The following is an 18620-nucleotide window of genomic DNA, read 5'->3' on the forward strand; positions in this document are numbered from 1 at the left end:
TCCATCAGTTGTTTATCCTTATGATGTATCTGAGCTAAACCATCTCTAACAGAATGACCTCTTCCATGCAAACCAGTGAGGATTCTGAAAACATCAGTCACACACAAACCAATTAGTGCTTACCACTCATGACATCTTGAAAGCCAATTAGATAGTTCAGTAGTTTTTGGCTCACTAAAAACATTTGACCCAATACCACACTCAAGCTTTTTAACGAATGTACAATCAAACTAGGTATCAAACAAAATTTGTGGCTGTATGGAGGAGCTTGTGATATGGAAGATGCAGAATCATATCTTGCAAGTAGAGTAATTGACAAAAGTAGAAGTAACTTTACATGTGTCCCGGGGAAGTGTATTGGGACTGTTTTGAGTTCATTTTGTATACCTGGCAGACAAAATAGCAACTGCAGACTTTTTGCAGATCGTGCAATTATCAACAATGAAATAGTATCTAAAAAGAAAAGCAGCACAAATGTTTAAGCAAATCTACAAAAATCTAGGTAAAACAATTTGTGGGGATGTTAACTAGAATGATCACACAGGCTGAAACATAGGTAAAGTGACTAGACTTTGTTTCATTGTGGATAGTGAAAAGTTCAGTGAGTTTACTACAGTGTTTGTTCATGAAATGGTTGTGTGGTCCATCCTATAATTTAGCTAACATGTGTCAGATCCATATCAAAATAGTACTAGCTACATTAAGAAGAGCAATATGAATGCTCATACGTTTGTTTGACTCGCAAAAAAGCACCACAGACATTCTGTTAAACCTGGCCTGCCAAGATGTCTGAAGACTGACAAAAGCCTACATATTTCAAGAACCACAATTAAACAGGGAATATGGAAATACTGTATAGCTCCCTTCAGAACTCTCAAATAGTGACTCCAAAGACAAATAATTACAGCACATAAAGAGGAATTTAAGCAGTCATTCCATCTTTACTCTCTATGATAAGAGATGGTACAAACCCTAGTGTGCAGTACAATGTAAAGTATCATTGATAATGTACTTCACAGAGGTTTGCACTAGAGTAAGCGAGCACAAAATACGAGATGGAACGAGCACACCCTAACCGGATAGGCTGCCCGCATTAGTTCTTGTGACCGAGCATACATGCCGTGACCAAATATGTAGCACATAACTTCAAATACATTACATGTGTCATTATCAGTATGAGACTGCAGCCAGTGCAGGCTTCTCATTTGTGGTGTCTCTCTCTCATCATGCAGCACGAGGAAGCCAGTGCAGTAAGACATAAGACAGAAACCAATGTTTACACATTGAAGAAACGGGAAGGTCTATAAATCCAAGTATGGAGTACATATCTGTTGGTTGTAGACGAAAACAGTGCGTCTACTGGGTATGTATCGTGCATAAACTGCTCCACATTATTGTGTTTGAAGTCAGGAACCACTCGTTTCAAGAAACACAGTTGCAAGAAACCTCAAAGATACAGCTCCTTCAGGGATACCGGCAGTAATAAAAAACAGTATTACAGCAAAGTGTGTTGCAATGTGTGCTCAAGATATGAGACATTTTAATGCTGTTTCCGGAGAAGGTTTCCGAGAACTAGGCCAAGAATTAATATATCTAGGTGCACATTATGGAGAAGTTAATGTGGCAGATGTCATGCCACATCCCTCTACTATAAGCAGACATGTCAAAGAACAAGCTGATGCAATACGAAACAGCATAATGCCTTCTTTTATTGCGGAAGTTACTAATAAAACATGTGCTACAACAGTTGATATGTGGACTGATTCGCATAATCAGGTGCACTATTTGACCCTTACAACACACTACATTAACACAGATTGGTCTCTTGTGAACAATGTTTTATTTACAACAAATTACTGGATGTTAAGAAGACGGGAGTAAATATTATGAAAGAAATTGAAGAGAGGATGGCTGATTGGGACATTTTGCCGGACATGTTGCACAGTTTTGTTTTTGTCCCCAACCAGGGTGCCAATATAATAAAGGCTTTGGAAAATCATGAAGGGATTCCTTGTGCTGCTCATTATATAAACACAGCACTTAGCCATACTTTCGATGATGATAACTTCTTGTTAAATCATGCCCCGAACATCACATCAACAATAAATACTGCAAAATGCATTGTAAGGTACATTAAGAAAAGTGGCCTCTGCTCGTCTTTGAAATCATCGTTGAAACAAGAGGTCTGCACACACTGAAACAGCTTGTACACTATGCTGGAATCCTTACACACTCAGTATAACGAAGTTGCTGCTTTGCTGATGGAAAAGGACTCCACTTACAAATTGCAAGGATATGATAATGAGCTTGCAGGAAAAATTGCGCATTTTCCGAGACCATTTAAAGAGTGGTGAATTAGAAGGTGAAAAAGAACCGACAATCCAGTTAGTTCTTCTTTGGTTTCACAAACTGCAACAAATTTGCAGTGTCAATGGCACTTACTGTCAGGTGAGTAATTACTCCGGTTAAAAGCACTGTTTTATTATGATACGCGATAGATTTATAAATAACTAGTATAACTGATGGGTACTAACACATATATATTTTTTAACAGGAGGTACAAAGGATTAAAAATCGAGCCTTTACTTTCGTTTGTGAGAAGAATGTGATCACTTCCAGACATAAAATTGCTAAGTTTCTTTTGCCGTCTTTCCGTGATCTTAATATGCTTGAAATAAATGAAAAGCAGGTAATTATTAGCAATGTGCGACAAATGTTACAACATGCAATCATTAACATAATTGTTTTTGCATAGTTATTGGAAAGTGTATTATAGAGAAATGGGAATGTTATAATTTGTATAATATGTCATTAACATAAAACACCTCGTTTTTACAGGAATGTTTCGATGATTTCCACATCAGTTCTGTGTTACTTGTCTCTTTTGTTTATTATCATAGATCCTTCAAGTACTGTGTCATCACCACCCAGAGAGAGAGATCGTTTCAAGGAACGGAGGAACAACAGATCATTCTCAGCAGATGGAGTAGATCTCTACATTTTAATGCACCCTGGAGATGATGATGACATCTTAAAGTGGTGGAGGAGACATGAAACAGATCTGCCACGCCTGGCTGCAGTTGCAAGACGTATTTTATGTATCCTAGCAACAAGCAGTGAAAGATGCTTTAGTAAAGCCAGCATGTTACTAACAAATCGCCGCAGCCAATTAAATCCGGAACGCGATAGTGATTTACTGCTGATCAACAATAACTATAATTTTGTTTCTGTTGCAGACAAGTGGAAAGTATGACAAGTTACATCTGTAAATGTTTAATGTTCTTTGTATGCTTTCTTTATGAATATAGTTGTCTTCTAGATTACAGGGACAGCACTTATTTAATGTTTCCTATTAATGAAAGGAAAAATTTGGAAATGAGACTCGTCTTCTATCCACGATTGTACTGAAATATCATTTTAATTTCCAAGTGCTTTATGCATTTAGCTGTGTCATGTACCCGTTCTTGGAAATGTTACTTATGTTTTAAAAGAGAGAGAGAGACAGAGATGAACACATTGTGTGTGTGTGTGTGAGAGAGAGAGAGAGAGAGAGAGAGAGAGAGAGAGAGAGAGAGAGAGAGAGAGAGAGAGAGAGCGGCGTTGGATTTGTACAGTACAGTGCAGTGCAGCGAGCCGGGGCGAGGCGAGGTGAGACATCATGCTCTGTTATCTGTGTGTCCGGAATCCAGACAACAGACATGGGGCGAGTACATGACCGAGCCGAGTCGTGTGGGGCCAGATACGAGCGGCTCGGTCCCTCCGTCAAGAGGAGGGCCGTGACCAGTCAAACAACGAGTGTTGCAGCACTCTAGCTGGTATATATTGGTATATATGTAAATGGTTGAATGTCTGAGATATTAATTTTTTCCTATACTTCAAGGCAGCAGCATCTGAGTTCATCCATTTTCTGTTTCCCCTTTTATTCAGAAAGTAGCAAGTGTTTCCTGAATACCCATCAGTAAAAAATCTTCATTAAATCAGGACCTGCACAACTCGTGGACCTTTTCAAGGTGGGATGGCTTATGTGCCTCTACGGTACAGATACATACCATAAGTGCAAGCAGGTTCGAGGGGTACCTGTGCAGAGGACAGACAAACATGAAATTCCTTAAGAGGAGCAGCAGCCTTTTTTCTAGTCACAGGGGCAACAGATTAGATGATTGGCTGATACGGTCTTGGAAGTTTAAACAACATGACCTTGCTATGCCTGTACTGTGAACTACAACTGTTACAGTTAAATGATGATGGTATCCTCTAGGGTGAAATATTCTGAAGGTAAGATAGCCCCCAGTCAGATCTCTGAGTGGGGACTACTTGGAAGGATGTCATCATAATGAAAAATAAAATTTTCCTACTGGCAGATCATGGACTGTTAGGACCTTGATCGATTATTCAGGAGAGAGTGAGTTCAAATAGGAAAATGTGTAGGCTGAAACTAGATATAGTGGGAAGAAGAACAGCACTTCTCGTCAGGTAAGTAAGGGTTCTAAATAAAAAACGAAACAAAGGTAATGCAGGAGCAGGTCTAATGATGAATACGAAAATAGCAAAGTTGGTGAGCTACTATGAATAACATAGAGAAATAGAGAAGATCCAACGGAGAGCAGCACGCTTCATTACAGGATCATTTAGTAATCGCGAAAGCATTACGGAGATGACAGATAAACTCCAGTGGAAGACTCTGCAACAGAGACACTCAGTAGCACGGTAGGGGCTTCTGTTGAAGTTTCAAGAACATACCTTCATCGAGGAGTCAAGCAGTATATTGCTCCCTCCTACGTATATCTTGCGAAGAGACCATGAGGATAAAATCAGAGAGATTAGAGCCCACACAGAAGCATACCAACAACCTTTCTTTCCACAAACAATACGAGACTGGAATAGAAGGGAGAACCAACAGAGGTACTCAAAGTACCCTCCGCCGCACACCGTCAGGTGGCTTGCGGAGTATGAATGTAGATGTAGATAGTGAACCCATTATTGTAGCCAAGATACCAACAACCACCACAGTAGTTTATATGCCAACTAGCTTTGCAGATGAGAGATTGAAAGAATATATGATCAGCTAAAGGAAATTATCCCAATAATTAAGGGTGAGGAAAATTTAATCATAAGAGGGACTGGAATATGGCAGTAGAAAATGGAAGAAAAGGAAAAATAGGAGGCAGCCATGAAATGAAGAGACAGGAAGAGAAACGAAGTAGTCTGGTACAGTTTTGCAAAGAGCATAATTTAATCATTGCTAATACTTGGTTTAAAGGTATTGAGAGACAGCTGTATATATGCAAGAGACCTGGAGACATGGGAATGTTTCGAACAGATTACATAGTGGGAAGAATAAAAGATTTTGAAACCAGGTTCAAACAGCAAACAATTCCCAGAAGGCAAATGTGGACTTTGACTATAACTTATTACTAATGAACTCTAGATCAAAACCGAAGAAACTACAGAAAGGTAGGAATTTAAAGAGCTGGGACCTACGTAAGTTGAAAGAACCAAAACTAGTTGCAAATTTCAAAGGGAGGATTAGGCAACAATAAATTGAAACAGGTGTACAGAACAAAACAGAAGATGAACAGGTAGCCTTTAGAGATGAAATAGTGAAGGCATTGGAGGATCAAACAGGTAAAAAGACAAGACCTAGTAGGAAACCCCGGATGAGACACGAAATATTGAATTTAATTGACAAAAGGTGAAAATATAAAAATATGTCAGATGAATTAGGCAAAAATGAATACAAATGCCTAAAACATGAGACTGACAAATTGCAAAACTGCTGTGCAGGAATGGCGAGATGAGAAATGTAAGGATGTAGAAGGAAGCAAAACTAGAAAAAAGACGGATGCTCCCTATAGGAAAAATACAGAGACCTACAGGAAAAAACAAAAGCATCTTTATGAATATCAAAATCTCATAAGGGAAGCCAGCACAAACCAATCACAGGAAAGCACAAACCAATTGCAGGAAAGCAGAAAAATGGAAGGAATATACTGAGGGCTACACAAACGAGATAATATACGAAGGGAAGAAGAAGTAGATGAAGATGAACTGGAAGACACTGTGAGAAGAATTTGACAGAGCACTGAAAGACTTAATCTGAAATGAGGTCCCTTGAATAAATTACATGCCATCAAAATTATTGAGCTCCTTGGGAGAACCACTAGTTCACTTGGTGTGCACAGGCGAAATACTCTTGGACTTCCAGAAGAATATAATAATTCCAATTCCAAAGAAGACAGGTTCCAAAAAGAATGAATCTTATTAAATTATGAAAAGGATAGTTGCTACTCACCATATAAAAGATGCTGAGTTGCAAATAGGCACAACAAAAACACTGTCACAAAATGAGCTTTCGGCCAACGAGGCCTTTGTAAAAATAGACAACCAACACACACACACACACACACACACACACACACACACACACACACACGCAAAAAACGCCAGTCTGGCTTCAGCTACCAGGGGCGGTGGTCGTGGTCGTGTGTGTGTGTGTGTGTGTGTGTGTGTGTGTGTGTGTGTGTGTGTTCTCTATTTTTGACAAAGGCCTATTTCCAACTCAGCATCTCTGCTATATTTCACAATACTGTTACATTCCATCCTGGATTTTCCACTGTTCCATCAGTTTAATAAGATGTACTTGCACGATACCGAGACAAGTTATTTACAGAGGAAGAGAAAAACTTGTGGAAGGTAACACTTGGGAAAATCAGTTAAGTTCCAGAGAAGTGTAGGAATATATGAGGCAGTAGGGGCCATGTGACTTATGTTACAAGACAGACTGAAGAAAGGCAAACTGACATTAACAGCATTCATATATCTAGAGAAGACTTTTGATAATGTTGGTGAGATGACCGACTTTGAAATTCTGAAGGTAGCAGCCACGAAATATTAAGAACAAAAAGTTATCTACAACTTTACAGAAATGACACTACAGTTTTATAAGTTTAAGGGTACTGAAAGGGAAGCAGTTGACAAAAGGGTGATGTTATTCAATCCATACATTTAACAAGTAATAAATCGAAACCAAAAGGATATTTGGAGAGGAAATTAAAGGTGAGGGAGCAGAATTAAAAACCTTGAGATCTGCTGATAACACTGTAATTCTGTCAGAGAGTGGAGTGATACTTTGAAGTATGGTTGACTGGAATGGATAGTGTCTTGAAAAGAGTTTATAAAATGAACATCAACAAAAGTAAAATAGTGGTAATGGAATGAATTCAAATTAATTCATGCAATGGTGAGGAAATTAATTTAGGAAATGAGACACTAAAAACAATAGAGAGGGGTTTTTATTTCAGCAACAAAGTACCTGGTGATTTTTTGTTTTAGGGCGCAAAACTGCTATGGTCATTAGCGCCCGGTCACTGGCATGAATGAACTCTAGACGCCATCGGCCGATCGCGTGTCATCTGCTAAAATTGACGATATATCAGGCGACAGCTGTAGACGGGCGCGTAACGGAGTAAAATAGGGGCACTCAATTGACAGAGTGGGAGAGGATCGCCGCTTAAAAGATGTCGATGGCTAAAAAGACAGTGCCCTATCCGGAGTCTAGTTTAAATTACCTCCTCCCGACGACGCGTTCGGGAGGAAGAGGTCCAAGCACAAGGAAGAGTTTTTACGTCCCGCAATTTATTTTGGGGAAGTGTCGACCAGTGCACGTGCCATAAATGAACAACACGACGACATAAAACGCTCCGTAGATCGGCGACTGGAATCGATGGAATAGCTGGCCGAAGAAGAGAGACTGCAGCCTTGGCTGCAATATCGGCCGCCTCATTTCCGCAGATACCAACGTGTCCCGGGAGCAAGAGGAACGCCACCGAGACGCCCCCCAGGTGGAGCAAGCGCAGACAGTCCTGAATCCGGTGGACCAGAGGGGGCACAGGGTAAAGAGCTTGGAGACTGAGGAGAGAGCTGAGAGAATCGGAGCAGATAACGGACTGTATCCGCTGATGGCGGCGGATGTAGTGGACAGCCTGGAGAACAGCATAAAGCTCCGCAGTATAGACCGAACACTGGTCGGGAAGCCGAAAGTGATTTGGGGTGTCGCCACATAGGCACTCCCTACACCTAACGATGTTTTCGAGCCGTCGGTGTAAATAAATGTGGCGTCCGTCATTTGTGCACATAGAGCAGCAAATGCCCGACGATAAACAAGTGAAGGGGTACCATCCTTGGGAAATCGACAAAGGTCACGGAGTAGGCAGATCCGGGGACGGAGCCAAGGCGGTGCTGTACCCCAAGTTGTCAAGAAGGTTTTAGGAAAGCGGAAGGAAAGAGAATGGAGCAGTTGACGGAAGTGGACTCCCGGTGGTAGTAGGGAGGAGGGGCGGCCTGCATACCCTACATCAAAGGAGGCGTCGAAAAATATGTCATGGGCTGGATTAGCAGTCATGGAAGACAGATGGCTGGCATAACGACTCAGAAGGACTGCTCGCCGATTGGACAGCGGAGATTCAACAGTCTCAGCATAAAGGCTTTCCACAGGGCTGGTGTAAAAAGCTCCAGACACTAAACGTAATCCACGGTGGTGGATAGAGTCGAGACGCCGAAGAATAGACGGCTGAGCAGAGGAGTAGACTATGCTTCCATAGTCCAATTTCGAGCGCACTAAGGCGCGATAGAGGCGGAGAAGGACCACTCGGTCCGCTCCCCACGAGGTACCATTCAGGACACGGAGGGTGTTGAGGGATCGCAGACAGCGAGCCGAAAGATACGAAATGTGGGAGGACCAGCATAGTTTTCTGTCAAACATAAGACCCAAGAATTTAGCGACGTCTGAAAACGGAAGGTTGATAGGTCCTAGATGTAAGGAGGCTGGAAGAAACTCCTTACGTCGCCAAAAATTAACACAAACGGTCTTCCTGGGAGAAAAACGGAAGCCGGTTTCGATGCTCCAAGAGTGGAGGCGATCGAGACATCCTTGAAGACGTCGTTCAAGAAGGCTGGTCCGTTGAGAGCTGTAGTAGATCGCAAAATCGTCCACAAAGAGGGAGCCCGAGACATCAGGAAGGAGACAATCCATAACTGGATTTATGGCAATGGCAAACAGTACAACACTCAGCACGGAGCCCTGGGGTACCCCGCTTTCTTGGGAGAAAGTACGGGAGAGAGTAGTGTTCACCCGCACTCTAAATGTGCGCTCTGCCATAAATTCGCGAAGAAAAAGGGGCAGCCGACCTCGAAAGCCCCAAGAGAACAGTGTGTGGAGGATGCCTGTCCTCCAACAGGTATCGTATGCTCTCTCCAGATAAAAAAATGTTGCTACTGTTTGGCGTTTCCGGAGAAAATTGTTCATGATATAAGTGGAGAGAGCAACAAGATGGTCAACTGCAGAACGATGCTTTCGGAATCCGCATTGGGCAGGTGTTAAAAGACTGCGTGATTCCAGCCACCAAGCTAAACGGTAATTCACCATACGCTCCAAAACCTTACACACGCTACTCGTGAGAGAAATGGGGCGATAGCTAGAGGGGAGATGTTTGTCCTTTCCAGGTTTCGGAATAGGAACGACGACAGCTTCCCGCCATTGTCGGGGAAAAGTACTGTCGGCCCAAATTCGATTATAAAGGCGAAGGAGGTAACGCAGACTATGGGTTGATAAATGCAGCAACATTTAGACGTGGATACCATCTGGTCCTGGGGCGGAGGAGCGAGAAGAAGAGAGTGCATGTTGGAGTTCCCGCATGGAGAAAACAGTATTGTAGCTTTCGCGATTTGGAGAGGAGAAAGCAAGAGGTCGCGCTTCCGCTGCACGTTTCTTCGGGAGAAACGCTGGCGGGTAATTGGAAGAGCTCGAAATCTCAGCAAAGTGTTGACCCAATGAGTTAGAAATTGCGACGGGGTCCATTAATGTATCATGCGCAACAGTGAGCCCAGAGACCAGGGAGAAACTAGGCGCGCCTGAGAACCGTCGAAGCCGACTCCAAACTTCCGAGGAGGGAGTGAAGGTGTTAATGAGCTAATAAAGAATTTCCAGCTTGCCTTCTTGCTATCGCGGATGACGCGACGGCATCGCGCACGGAGCTGCTTATAGCGGATACAGTTGGCCAAAGTAGGATGGTGACAGAAAATGCGAAGAGCACGTCGCCGCTCACGTATTGCGTCACGGCATGCCTCGTTCCACCAAGGAACTGGGGGGCGCCGGGCCAATTCGGAGGTGCGTGGTATTGAACGTTCCGCAGCTGTAAGAATAACGTCGGTAATATGTGTGACCTCATCGTCGACGCTGGGAAAGCGACGGTCATCGAATGTCACTAGAGACGAAAAAAGTGTCCAATCGGCTTGGGCAAACTTCCAGCGTCGCGGGCGCATATATGGCAGTTGAGGCTGCGGTCTAAGGACACATGGAAAGTGGTCACTCGAGTGTGTATCATCAAGGGCGAACCATTCGAAGCACCGAGCTAGCGGAATAGTACCGACCGCAAGGTCCAAATGAGATAAATTTGTCGTGGAGGCAGACAAAAATGTGGGGACCCCAGTGTTGAGGCAAACTAGATCCGCATGGTGGAAGACGTCTAGCAATAGGGAGCCACGTGGACAAGGATGTGGAGATCCCCAAAGCGGGTGGTGGGCATTGAAGTCACCAACCAGCAAATAGGGGGGTGGAAGCTGACCAAGAAGATGAAGGAGATCAGCTCGTGCCATTGGTGTGGACGATGGAGTGTATACAGTACAAAGAGAGAATGTGTATCCAGAGAGGGAAAGGCGGACGGCGACAGCTTGGAAGGAACTGTTTAAGGGGATTGGGTGATAATGGAGAGTATCATGGAGAAGAGTCATGAGTCCTCCATGGGCGGGAGTGCCTTCAACAGAGGGGAGGTCACATTGGACGGACTGAAAATGAGGGAGAACAAAGCGGTCATGGGGACGCAGCTTTCTTTCCTGAAGACAGAAGATGACCGGCAAGTAGGATCATAAGAGGATCGACAATTCATCCCAATTGGATCGAATGCCACGGATATTCCAGTGGATAATGGACATAGGGTGAACAGAAAATGAAGGAATGTGACCAAGGGTGCTGTCAACTCAACGACTGCTCAGAGCTTACGACCGACAGCATGGAGTGGCATTCAGCCGTAGGCAGAAGATCCTGATCCACAGGTTGGTCAGGAGCAGCTCCTGCCACCAGCTATCGGCCGGTTGACCGGCCACCAGCAGTGCGCCTCGGCGACACAGAAGACGGCCGAGGGCGATTTCCGCCAGATGGTGCTGTAGATGGGACACGCCTTGGCGGAGAAGGAGAGGAACTGAGTTTCTTTGTAGCCTTCTTGGAAGTATGATGTTTAGATGAAGGAGGAACCGATGGTTGTGAAGTTGCGGTACGTAAAAACTCTTCATGAGTATGCTCTTTTTTCGAAGACTTGGTGTCTGACTTTTGGGCTCGAGATTTAGCAGAACCCGACGAAGGGTGAACCATAGAGTGGGCAGGCGAAAGTGGTGAGGTTGAATGGGCGATCTTTGCGCTGGCCGATCTGACGACCGTGGCACTAAAGGTGAGGTCGCAAGTCTGCATGGCCGCCTCCTTTGTTGGCCAAGGAGAAGCAAGGACAGTGCTGTATTTTCCTGTCTGAGGCACGATGGGCTGTCGACTGGCGTATAATTTTCGAGCAGCAAAGGTCGACACCTTTTCCTTCACTCTGATTTCCTGGATGAGCTTTTCGTCCTTAAAAACGGGGCAATCTCGAGAGGAAGCAGCGTGGTCACCCATACAGTTGATGCAGCGAGGGGATGGAGGTGGACAAGCACCCTCATAGGCATCCTTGCCACACGTAACACATTTGGTCGGATTGGAACAGGACTGGCTGGTGTGATTGAACCGCTGACATCGATAGCAACACGTAGGGTTTGGGACGTATGGGCGAACGGAAATTATCTCATAGCCCGCTTTGATTTTCGATGGGAGTTGAACTTTGTCAAACGTCAAGAAGACAGTGCGGGTTGGAATGATGTTCGTGTCAACCCTTTTTATAACTCTATGAACAGCCGTTACGCCCTGGTCAGACAGGTAGTGCTGAATTTCTTTGTCAGACAATACATCGAGGGATCGTGTATAAACGACTCCACGCGAGGAATTTAAGGTACGGTGCGGTTCCACCCGGACAGGGAAGGTGTGGAGCAGAGAAGTACGCAGCAATTTTTGTGCCTGGAGGGCACTGTTTGTTTCTAACAACAGGGTGCCATTCCGTAATCTGGAACAAGACTTTACAGGACCTGCAATTGCGTCGACACCTTTCTGAATAATGAAAGGGTTGACCGTGGAGAAGTCGTGACCTTCGTCAGACCGAGAAACAACAAGGAACTGTGGCAACGATGGAAGAACCGTCTGTGGCTGAGACTCAGTGAACTTACGTTTGTGAGCAGACATAGTGGAAGGTGAGGAAACCATTGCGGAAGAATCCCCCATGATTACCGGCGTCTCCGATGGCGTGCTCCTCCCTTGTGGGGGCCCTCACTGAGGGCACTCCCGCCTTAGGTGATTGTTCACACCTCAGGTCACACCTCCCGACAAACGGACGGAGGGACCAATCGGCACTTTCGGAAGGTATCAGCTCGGGTAATCACCCCTCCCTGGGCCTGGCCGTTACCAGGGGGTACGTACGTGTCCTACCTGTCTACCCGGGGCGGGGAGTTAAGCGTTACCCCGTCACCGGCTACGCATGGAAGTGCGTGGGTTGGCCTTCAGACACGCACAGGGAGGAAAAAAGAGAAAGGGAAAGGAAAGAAGAGGGGTCTCAAACGCTGCAGTGGAGAAAAGGGCAAAGAGAAGAGGAAGGGAAAAGAAAAGGACAGAGGAAGGACGAAGACTTGCAAGTGTCTCCGGACGTAGGCACAAACCATACTCCCAGATGGGGAGAAAGGGAAGCAAAGAGCCAGAGGTGAGGGGAGGAGGGGCGAAGATGCGGGATGGGGAAGGATGCGGAAAGGGAAGGTATGCAGCCCGGAAAGGAAGGAAGGCCACATTAGCTCAGGGTCCCGTGCTCGCTACGCACGTATCCACAAAAGAGTTGTGGACCCCCTGGGGGGGTACCTGGTGATGACTGAAGTAGACATGATATAAAACACAGACCACCTATATCACAAAATGCCTTTCTGAAAAAGAGGATTTTGTTAACATCCAATATAAAGTTAAGCATTAGGTATTTTCTTTTGAAGATATTTTATGGAGTGCAGCCTTATATGGAAGTGGAAAAGTGGAATTTGGATGGTAAGCATTTCAAACAAGAAAAGACTAGGAACTTTTGTAATGTGGTGCTACAGAAAAATGTTGAAAATGGGTGGATCAAATAACTAATGAGTTGGTATGGAATAAAACTGGATAGAAAATATATACATATGGCACAACTTGAGATTTGGTTGGGGCCATTTCCTAGTGGACCTGGATTAATTCTCTGTACTGCTACACCTACACCATCAATCTAAATAAGGGTCACGTATCCCACTAAGACCTATGAGACAATATCAAAAAATAACTTCTCCCGTATCACTAATAAATATCCTGTAATAATTCAAGTACTTCCAAAAGACTCTCATATCTGACCACTGGATTAGGAAATGAGCACAATGATCTTTATAGCACCATCTGAAATACAGATCTAGTCTCTTTTTCCAATAGTCTCTTCCATAACAAAACAGTATGAAAGTCAAAATTGTGGATGGCACACAAAACCATCACATTTTGTTTCCCCTGCAACAAATGGAATTTATCATCTTCTATTACAACTCGCTAGGTCTGCTTCATTTGTTGAACAACACCACCAGCTACCTAATGACTCCACACCCTGTTACGCGAGCACATGTATGTCTGCCCAACTGCTCCACTTTCCTTGAAAACGGACAAATGACTAAGCCGCATCCCATGGCCACTCATGGGAAGCTTTATGCACATGCAGAACAACTTTACTCATCATCAACTACCAACTTTTGAAACACACACATCCTAAAACCATATCCACCCCAGAAGGCTCAAAATCTGACTGCTGCACATGGCAAGGGCAGACAGCTGACTAACTGATTTCAGGCGTTTCAAGGGCCTACAAGAAATTATTTAACATTTAGAGCTTGAGGCAATCTGCCTCAATAACAGAATTCAAGCATTTCTGTTGGATGTTTCTTGCTAACATTAATTTGCAACTGCAGTAAGGTGCTGTTTCTTGTTAAACCTTTCAGAATTTTCATTCCTAACAGATGCTGGAAAACACTTGCCGTTTCGAGCAAAATCATTCGGCCTAGAAACAGTCAAGTATGTCTTTACCACAGCTCAATTAGCACGATTAGGGAAAGACTGGCCCATCATAAGCTGGAAAAAGCCTCCTTCCCACTGACACCAGAAACACGCTATGATTACCAAAACAGCCACAGAACACAGGTACAGTCAGCATGTTTTCATTTTGTGCTAATTCTTCTCAACATGAAATTGTAATTCTATCTTAACAGTTTTATAATACCTGCAGGTTCAGTTGTCGGCAGGCGGTTTACCTGTAATTCTATAAACACAAGAAAAGAAACATCAGAAAAAAATTGCAATACTAAAATTTACTGAAACCAATGAGGAGGAGAATGCGGCAAGTGCCATCACCCAACTTCCCAAGAATTTCACTCAGTGGAAGAGGAGTCAAAATAGGCGAATACATGTGTCTGATTATCCGTAGATACTAGATAATTTTTGAAAAAATGGCTGACAAAATTTTTGAGGTACTTTATGTGCCTTTTACGGTGCGACATCCTCAGACAAAGTGGTGGCTCAGTGCTTAGTGTGGCTTCTTAACTATGCACCCTGAGTGTGAAATTCAATTTTTTTTATTTACATTAATTTTATTGTTTTCCTTTATCTACTTACGTCTGTAGAACATTACTAAAAGATTGTTTCTTATATATAACGGCATTATATTAATTATAAAATTACAACTGGATTTCACAATAAGTGCCACACATTTATTACATAATGTAAGAATGTATAGTACTCTGAGGGTTTACAATTTTTTAAATTTCCCATACCCTGATATTTTGTTCTCATATCAGATCTTACATTAATTTTTAAAATTTAATTCATGTGTTTATTCTTCAGGAGGATTTGGTGCATTTCCTTGGATGATATTGATCATAGACACATTCAAAACAGATATTCTGAACACCATAAACATCACATGAAGGCAGATTTGCCACTTTAACTTTTCTTCCTATGAAACTCAATTCTGAATCAAGATACACTATACAAATTTCACTGAAAACAATTTCAAATAATTTTCTCATTCTTCTTCTTCTTCTTCTTCTTCTTCTTCTAAATCTCATGTACAATAAGTAGACAAATAACGACAACATTATATCAATATCCACTGGAAAACATCTGTGTAATAAACCTCTACAGAATGGGTATGTAAATGAAAAACAAAAACAAAAGTAATAATCGGGTTACGAACATGAGATGCAAAATTAAGAAGCTGCAATGCTAACCACTGTGCCAACATTTCCTCAGACGATAATGCATGGTAAAACCCATATAAAGTACCTGCAAATACCTCAAAAATTTTGACTGTTATCATTTCACAAACGGCACTTGTCGTGTTCTCCTTGTGAGTTTTTCATCCGCAAATCAATGACTGCACAAAAATAATGAAATTTATATTTAAAGTAGGTAGATAAATACTATATATGTAAGTTTCACAGATCACTTACTTCTGCTTGAGATAGTTCAGATCAGTAGAAATCATTAGAGCTTCCTTCATGGATACAGTGGGGCATCTGTTCAAGATATCTCCATCTACATTTGTATCACAATTGCCATCACCAGGTCCTTCTTCAAGAAAGTAAAACTATGTGTGCATAAAAAAAGGAATGATTGTGTCAGCATTTACCTTACTGCATTCTGTAATTTATTAATATATCATTAATACCATATCAGAATTTCCTCACATTAAAGCTAGTATTAACACAGGACATTTTTGTAGTTTAGAATTACAAATCAAACACCTTTCAGCCATCTAATTTCCAAACTGTTATTTTATTGGGCTACCAGTTTCAGCGATTTATTACACCAGCTTCAGGCCCCCTGACCGATGTGTAGGAAGATCGGACCTTGGTTCCGGTCAAAATAGGGGCCAGTATTCAAAGACTGGCATCTGTAGATTTCTTCTTTATACAATGATCACTTCAAACATCATCTGCTGACACATGATGTTTGAAGTGATGGGTCTATAAAGCAGAAATCTATAGACACCAGTCTTCGAATGCTGGCCCCTATTTTGTCCAGAAGCGGGGTTGAAATCTTCTTACATATTGGTCAGAGGGCCAGTAGATGATGTAACAAATAACCAAAACTGATAGCCCAATAAAAAAAACAGTTTGGAAATTAGACAGCCGAAAGGTGTTTGATTTGTAATTCTGTACCGAACACCAAATCCTCCAACCATCTGAAAAGACAGATGTACAAAGATTTTTACAGTTGGTTCTGAGCATATGTAATGTGACTACATAATGAATGCATATGCTCCTAAAGTGTCCATCTGTAAGCAACTGTGGGAAAGCAAATAAAGCTTTCTCCCAGTTGCCACCAGCTTTAAAACACATAAGTGACCACTATGTCAGCTGTCCTCATGAAGAGCACAACAGTGACATGAGAACTAGTTGTGCACTCATTTCACATCTGCTAAAGAAAGCTTGTGCAGTAAATATAATATGGTCAGTGCATAGACTGCACCAAGAAACAATATTTTGCAAAGTTTCATCAAAATTAAACAGATAATTATGGAGATATTGGTGTTTTTTTTATGTGTTTACAGCTGCTATAGAATAGCATTAAAGAGTTGTATTTCACAATTATGTTTACGTCATATACAGCAAGCATTCCCAGTGCTCAATTACAAATATCTTTCAATTTGGTTAATATAATGTAATAGGATAAATAAAAAATCTACTCGCCAAGTGGTGGCAGAACACACACATAAATGAAGGTTATAACAAGGCAAGCTTTTGGAGCCAATGGCTCCTTCCTCAGGCAGAAGGATTGAAGGGGGAGGACTGGAGGGTCTTATGAAGAGGGACAGATTTCAGAAAAATCACCCAGAACCTTTGGTCAGGGGAGATATACCTTCACCCCTCTTCCTTCCCCTTCAACCCTTCTGCCTGAAGAAGGATCCACTACCTCCAAAAGCTTGGCTAGTTATAACCTTCTTTTATGTGTGTGTTCTGCCACTGCTTGGTGAGTAGATTTTATCTATCCTATTACATTATATTGTCAAAAATTGGATGTTTTCATTGTTATTTCAATTTCATCAAGTTATTCTGAAATTAATGATTTCAATAAATATAATAAAACATGTTTAGATGACCTAACCTTTGCTTTAAGCCCTCAGTATTGATGCTTTGATATGCTCTATGTTATATGAATTTGTAAGGATATTTGATTTTGGAGAACTGTCAAGTTATTACTGTTATTGCCCCAGCCAAAATGAAGTCTCAGAGTTCTTTAGAGCCCACAGCCAACCAAGCTGCATCTTTAACAAATTCCTGTGCCTTTGTTTTGCAGACTAGGTTGACAACTTCCACTCTGAGCTCTACACAGAAAAAGATCTGTGAACCTTAAAAAAAATTATCAAACCAGAGCAGAGACACAAATGGGAACATTATGAGTGATTTAGTTGGTTGGATGCACCATATTCTGCTTGGGACAAAAGGAGTCACTATCGAGTTGAGTGGATGTTCTGTTCGCTCCACCAAACAAAACTTATGCCCCTCTTAGGCCAGTCAAGAACTGCGATGGCACACGGACACCATCACTGTGCTAGCCTATGCTTGGCCTCGGAAATCGTTGTTTCATCATACTAAATTTCATACTTAGAAATAATTTACTCACTTGATATCAAACTATAAATTTTGTCCAGTAACTGGAGCACTTTATGTCCTATAAACTTTTCCTTGTGTTTTGCTGAAGATACTACCACTTGGCAAGTGGATTCTTTACAGGAATTTTTCCAACATACGGTGCACCTTCTCAATAACTTTATAAGGCTATGGTGAGTGTTGGCTCTGCATGTCAAAAGTGAGAAGAGAAGTCTGGTGGATCATTGCATAAACAGCTGCTGAGAAGGACTTTATCAAGTTATGTTTCTGATGAGTTTGTTTCAAAAAATATTGAGTGAGCTAGTGTGTATTCCTCTTTGATGTACTTAGTTGCAACCACACTAAATTTAGTTCACAGTTGCAGGGCCGAGTTGTTTTCCAGGGAAAACATCTGAAAGGATCTGTCGGTAAGAGACAGGGAGACAGTTAGTGTCACTGCTCTTTTCAGTGATTTTCAGGTGACAGTACCATCCATCTGAGATACCCCTGTCAAATGGGATAGAATTCTCATGTTGTAACCAACAGACTGTTCAGAAGACCTCTCATGCATCCCCACACAGTGACTGGCCTAACTGATAACCTCAATTTCATCTTCAATGCCAACTAATGAATAACAACAGAAGTTAGGAGCTTCAATCCATGTCCAAAATTTTAACTATTGTTTAAATTAAGTTAGCAAATCAGAGGAAGGAGTGTCATCATATTAGTCAATTTTACAACTCAATTATTGAAGCAATGTGACACTACAGGAACAACATGGCAGCTTACAGAATGCT

The 18620-nt window shown here is 42.3% G+C and overlaps 1 protein-coding gene across 7 annotated transcripts in view; it reads right to left on the reverse strand.

Annotated features, from left to right (window-relative positions):
• Positions 1 to 18620, reverse strand: part of LOC126188203 (endoribonuclease Dicer-like) — a 425024-nt gene that overhangs the window by 86305 nt on the left and 320099 nt on the right. For all 7 annotated transcript variants that reach the window (XM_049929751.1, XM_049929747.1, XM_049929748.1 and 4 more), the window contains one exon: positions 15682 to 15818. In XM_049929751.1, coding sequence (XP_049785708.1) covers positions 15682 to 15818 — 137 coding nt within the window. The remainder of the gene's footprint in view (positions 1 to 15681; positions 15819 to 18620) is intronic.

This window comes from Schistocerca cancellata, chromosome 5 (genome assembly GCF_023864275.1).
Source record: "Schistocerca cancellata isolate TAMUIC-IGC-003103 chromosome 5, iqSchCanc2.1, whole genome shotgun sequence".
In the NCBI taxonomy this organism is placed as follows: domain Eukaryota; kingdom Metazoa; phylum Arthropoda; class Insecta; order Orthoptera; family Acrididae; genus Schistocerca; species Schistocerca cancellata.